The 6,299-nt window shown below is 30.2% G+C and overlaps 1 protein-coding gene across 1 annotated transcript; it reads left to right on the plus strand.

Annotated features, from left to right (window-relative positions):
• The first annotated feature begins 1,201 nt into the window (after positions 1 to 1,201).
• LOC145284649 (protein CFDP2-like) lies at positions 1,202 to 1,693 on the plus strand. Its single transcript, XM_080133552.1, has one exon. The coding sequence runs from the start codon at positions 1,202 to 1,204 to the stop codon at positions 1,691 to 1,693; it is 492 nt and encodes a 163-aa protein (XP_079989678.1).
• Positions 1,694 to 6,299: the final 4,606 nt, after the last annotated feature.

Consider the following 6,299-nt stretch of genomic DNA (forward strand, 5'->3'; position numbering starts at 1 on the left):
ATAGAACGAAATAACATAATCCAAACAGATTTCATATAGGAGGAGAATGCTTATCAGATAACATGGACACAAACTGTTACATTGCACTCATACGTACAAAGTGCATCCCTCCAGTGACAATGCGTTCGATTTCATCATAATGAAAAGGCACGAGCTCTCTTTATTCAGCACCTATTTAGTGGCAAATTATAGATAAATCTCCTCTGAGAAAATTTGAAGATACAAGCAGTAATAAGGCGCTTTTTTTGTTAGACCATCGTGTATATGTTTCAGGATTATTGCAGAATTCATAATATACAGTATTGGGATGATTCAGGCTATTATTCTAACATTAGATGTTATTTGCACGGCGTTTAAGCCGATGTATCCTATGACCTTCTTTAGATAATCCTTTTAGAACTGAGAATTCCAACGTAGAAATTGTGAACTTTTGAAGATTTTCGAAATCATCATTTTATTTAATTCCCAATGGTATATTAATTTCTTTCCGTCAGTGATGCTGGGGAGAAATAAATCGTTGAGAAAACACACTCCAAACTAATCGATGAGATGGCAAAAGCTAATCGACGATAAAAGATGACAAATTTAATCGATAATAACACTATGACAAGACAAATCGATAATAGAACTATGACAAGACTAATCGATAATAGAAGGAGGACAAGACTAATCGATAATAGAAGGGGGACAAGACTAATCGATAATAGAACGAGGACAAGACTAATCGATTATAGAACTTTGACAAGACTAATCGATAAAAAGACAAAGCTCGTGGGTATAAAGACGGAACACATCGAGAATATAAATTGAAGATATAACTAATCGATAAAAATATATTATCGATAAAAGGACAGACTAATCAATAAGAGGGCAAAATAAATCGATAAAAGAAAATGCCACAACTCATATTGTCCTATGATTATTCGATTTACATAAGTGATTTTCTTTATATTTCATTATTTTCCCATACAAGGAAGAAACCCTACAGACCTATAATATTCTTACCTAACTAAAAACATGTTTTTCAACCGTTGTTAAATTTAAAAAACGAAATATCTAAATTTTCACGAAATGCATTCACCTCGATTTTTATTCTTTTTGCATTAAACTTGGCTAGAGTAAATATGGCCCACTTTCCCATTTTCGCTAACAAGGAGCTTTGTCTGAAACACATCTATCAGGTGAGGAACAAATTACTGAAATGAAGTCGAGTTACACACTTTTCTGGAAAGGTAACCCGGAGGGCAGGAAGCGGGAAGGTGGTGTTGGCTTTGCCATCAGACACACTCTTGTTGAAAAGATTGAACATCCAACCGGAATCACTAATCGTCTCATGAAGCTCAAGGTTCCTCTGGCGTGTGGTCGATGCTTGTCTATTCTGTCAGTGTATGCACCAACTATGGAATCCACAGAAGAAAGCATCATGTCCTTTTATGAGACTCTTCGAAATACCATTGCAGCTGTACCAATTGAAGAGAAATTGATTGCACTCGGCGATTTCAATGCACGTGTTGGTCAGGACCATGACATATGGGGCACACTTGGCCGTTATGGCATCGGCAAAGTTAACAGTAATGGTTTACTTTTACTGCAACTTTGCTCGGAAATTAATCTTGTGTCTAATACATTCTTTCGTCAAAAGCATAAGTGTAAAGTCACATGGACACACCCCGATCAAAGCATGGTCATATGATCGACTTCATACTCACACGTAAAAGTGACATGAAAGACATGTGCAATGTGCTGACTGTGAAACTGATCACAATTTGGTACGTGGAAAATTTAAGCTCTGCATTCGTAGAAAAATCTGAATGACAGGGGTTAGGGTTCCAAAAAGTGTTGATGTTTCTAAACTAAGAAATCCCGCAATTAGAATGGCTTCGGAGAAAAACCTCAGCACAGTTGAGTTTGATGAGACGTGGGAAATTTTTAAAGATCAGGTATACACTTCTGAAGTCTGTACACAAAGGCTGGTTTGATGATAATGATCAAGAGATAAAGGCTCTCCTGGAGGAGAAAAGGGTCCTCCATGAGAAAGTTTGGAATGACAATCTCAGAAACAGTACAGTTGCCGAAAGAAAATAAAAGACAGTTCTACAGAGAACGCTTAGAAGAATGCAGAATATGTGGTGGTCCAATATATCTGCAGAGGTTCAATCTGCTTACGAGCGAAAAGACACCAAAGATCTATATAGTCTTCTTAAGCAGGTTTTTGGCCCAAAGCCTGCTCCTTTTGTACATTTTCTGTACAAAGACAACTCTCATCAAACATCCAGATAAAATCAGAGTTCGATGGATGGAGCACTTTGCTGATTTGTTTTTCTACCCATCAACTGTCGATGAAAATGTCATTAGTGACTTGCATCAGCTTGACATTCTTAATCACATGTTGAGGTTGTCTTTGCTATGGGGAGGATAAAGGATAGGGAATTCACCAGTCTGCATCCCTATTGAGCTGTTTCAACATGGAGGGATGCCTGTAGCCAATGTATTAAACACGCTAATCAAAATGTCTTGACTGAGTCTAACAGTACCACAGGATTGGATAAATGGCCGATTAGTCACTCTCTACAAGGGGAAACGATCAAAGTGTGACTGCGATCATAACCGTGTAATTGCAATTCTTGAATCGGCAGGGAAGGTGCTGGTAGGGTCTTGTTGGATAGGCTCATCGAAAACATCTGTCCGTTAATAATTCCTAAGTCGCAATACGGTTTCACTGAGGATAGAGGCACTATAGATATGATATTTACTGTAGGGCAGCTGCAGGAAAAGTGCATCGAACAACAGTTGCCACTTTATAAAGTATTCGTGGACCTCACAATGGCGTTCGATACCGTAAACAGACAGGCCTTGTGGGAAATTCTTGGGAAGATTGGGTGTCCTAATACCTTTGTCAAGCTGATTCAAGCACTCCACAGACGAAGGTTCGCGTTGCATACAACAGCCTACTATCTGAGGAATTTGCCGTCGCCAATAGTGTGAAACAGAGGGGCATTACAGCTCCTACTCTATTCTCAATTTATTTGCAGTGCTTCTTGCATATGCATTTAAGGATTGCAATAAGGTGTCTTTTCCTCTTTCGGACTACTGGCAAAGTATTTAATCTAAGAATATTTAATGCAAATTCACAAACGTTTGGAGGTCTAGTTAGGGAACTACTCTATGCTGATGATGCTGATTTTGTGCCTCATTCCGAACGTGATATGCAAAATATAGTGAATTATTTTTCAGCAGCATGTGACGCCTTTGGCTTAACTATCAACATTAAGAAGACAAAAGTGCTGTTCACCCTTACACCTGGCGCTCCGTACATTGAACCAAACATATATGTGGGGGAGAAATAGACTTGATGTTGTGGACATATTTGTGTACTTGGGTAGCGTAATGTCCAGAGATGGTTTTCTGGATGAGGAGATACGTCTTCGCATCCAGCGAGTTAGCACGGCTCGAACCCGTACCGCGAAGGAGGAAAATAACAGGAAAAAATCCTGACGTCTTTGCTGGTACAAGCACCGCCAAATCGGAAGTGATGAAGGTTTTAATTAATTTAAGACATTCAGAAGGAGAGGATGACTTTCAAAAATATCGGCGAAAAACAACGACCCCCCCCTGTAGAAAAGTGCCCAGTTGAAGGTGAAGATATTAATGTTTTTAGCCAATTTTTCGGTCGTCTGAAAGTCGAACTTAAAAACGATACTGATTTCGTAAAAATTCGTCACGTCTCTCAAAAGTTTTAGGCAGATATGCAAACATAAATACATACATTTATATATTGGGAACTAAAAAGTTTCGACCCAAACCGATTAAACACTTGCTTATCTATGAATAACATTTATGTAAAATTTCAAATGTTTAGACCAGAAATTGTTTGAGTAATTTGGTAGAGATCGCAGACGTCAATTTTTTTCAACTTTGACCATTATTATGACCCCTTAAAATTTATGCTTTTAGGCTTGAATTAAGTTATTAAGTTAGATCCATGTCCAAAGAATCTATATTTAACATTTCAAGTGTTTAGACAAAACATCGTCGGAGGAGTTTGGAAGAGTTCGCAAAGATCAAATCGTTGAACTTTGACCCCTTAACAGCAAAATTTCTGGCCGAAAACCGATCCCAAAGAGTTTCCCAGTTTTCAGTAGCCTGTGTATCAAATTTCGAGTCTGTAGACTGAAAATTCACAGAGTTATTGTGTAAGGATATGTACACACACACACACACACACACACACACACACACACACACACGTTCACTTTTATAGATATACTAGCATTTTAGCCCGGCGTTGTCAGGGTGTTTGGCTGTGTATGTTGAGCAAAAAAAAAGTGGTAGTAGGAAGGCAGCCTCGAACCCGCACCGCGAAGTAGGAAAAGAACGGGAAAAAGAAACTTGACGTCCTTGCGGTTATGACCACCGCCAAACCTGAAGTGACTTATGTTAACATTTAGGCTAGACAATCGAAAGGAGTGGATAACTTTAAAAAATGTTTTATTTTGCTATAATTATACATTATATTAATAATTATTTTTGTTATATTTTATTTTTATTATATGTTATTATTTGGAGAATTACTATGATCATTATAATTATTAATTATATTAATAATTATTTTTATTATATTTTATTTATATTATGTGTTATTATTTGGAGAATTACTATGATCATTATAATTATTATATTAATAATTATGTTTATTATATTTTATTTTTATTATGTGTTATTATTTGGAGAATTACTATGATCATTATAATTATTAATTATATTAATAATTATTTTTATTATATTTTATTTATATTATGTGTTATTATTTGGAGAATTACTATGATCATTATAATTATTAATTATATTAATAATTATTTTTATTATATTTTATTTATATTATGTGTTATTATTTGGAGAATTACTATGATCATTATAATTATTATATTAATAATTATTTTTATTATATTTTATTTTTATTATATGTTATTATTTGGAGAATTACTATGATCATTATAATTATTAATTATATTAATAATTATTTTTATTATATTTTATTTGTATTACGTGTTATTATTTGGAGAATTACTATGATCATTATAATTATTATATTCATAATTATGTTTATTACATTTTATTTTTATTATGTGTTATTATTTGGAGAATTACTATGATCATTATAATTATTAATTATATTAATAATTATTTTTATTATATTTTATTTATATTATGTGTTATTATTTGGAGAATTACTATGATCATTATAATTATTAATTATATTAATAATTATTTTTATTAAATTTTATTTTTATTATGTGTTATTATTTGGAGAATTACTATGATCATTATAATTATTAATTATATTAATAATTATTTTTATTATATTTTATTTATATTATGTGTTATTATTTGGAGAATTACTATGATCATTATAATTATTAATTATATTAATAATTATTTTTATTATATTTTATTTATATTATGTGTTATTATTTGGAGAATTACTATGATCATTATAATTATTAATTATATTAATAATTATTTTTATTAAATTTTATTTTTATTATGTGTTATTATTTGAAGAATTACTATGATCATTATAATTATTAATTATATTAATAATTATTTTTATTAAATTTTATTTTTATTATATGTTATTATTTGGAGAATTACTATGATCATTATAATTATTAATTATATTAATAATTATTTTTATTATATTTTATTTATATTATGTGTTATTATTTGAAGAATTACTATGATCATTATAATTATTAATTATATTAATAATTATTTTTATTAAATTTTATTTTTATTCTATGTTATTATTTGAAGAATTACTATGATCATTATAATTATTAATTATATTAATAATTATTTTTATTATATTTTATTTTTATTATGTGTTATTATTTGGAGAATTACTATGATCATTATAATTATTAATTATATTAATAATTCTTTTTATTATATTTTATTTTTATTATGTGTTATTATTTGGAGAATTACTATGATCATTATAATTATTAATTATATTAATGATTATTTTTATTATATTTTATTTATATTATGTGTTATTATTTGGAGAATTACTATAATTATTATAATTATAAATTATATTAATAATTATTTTTATTACATTTTATTTTTATTATATGTTAATAATTTGAGAATTACTATGATCATTATAATAATTAATTATATTAATAATTATATTGATTACATTTTATTTTTATTATATGTTATTATTTGGAGAATTACTATGATCATTATAATTATTAATTATATTAATAATTATGTTTAATATATTTTATTTTTAT

The sequence above is a fragment of the Euprymna scolopes genome, chromosome 9, assembly GCF_053919585.1.
Source record: "Euprymna scolopes isolate OS-2025 chromosome 9, ASM5391958v1, whole genome shotgun sequence".
Taxonomy (NCBI): Eukaryota; Metazoa; Mollusca; class Cephalopoda; order Sepiida; family Sepiolidae; genus Euprymna; species Euprymna scolopes.

What these genes read in the sequence shown, in the direction of transcription:
- LOC145284649 (XM_080133552.1), top strand. Translation starts at nt 1,202, where the DNA reads ATGAAGTCGAGTTACACACTTTTCTGGAAAGGTAACCCGGAGGGCAGG.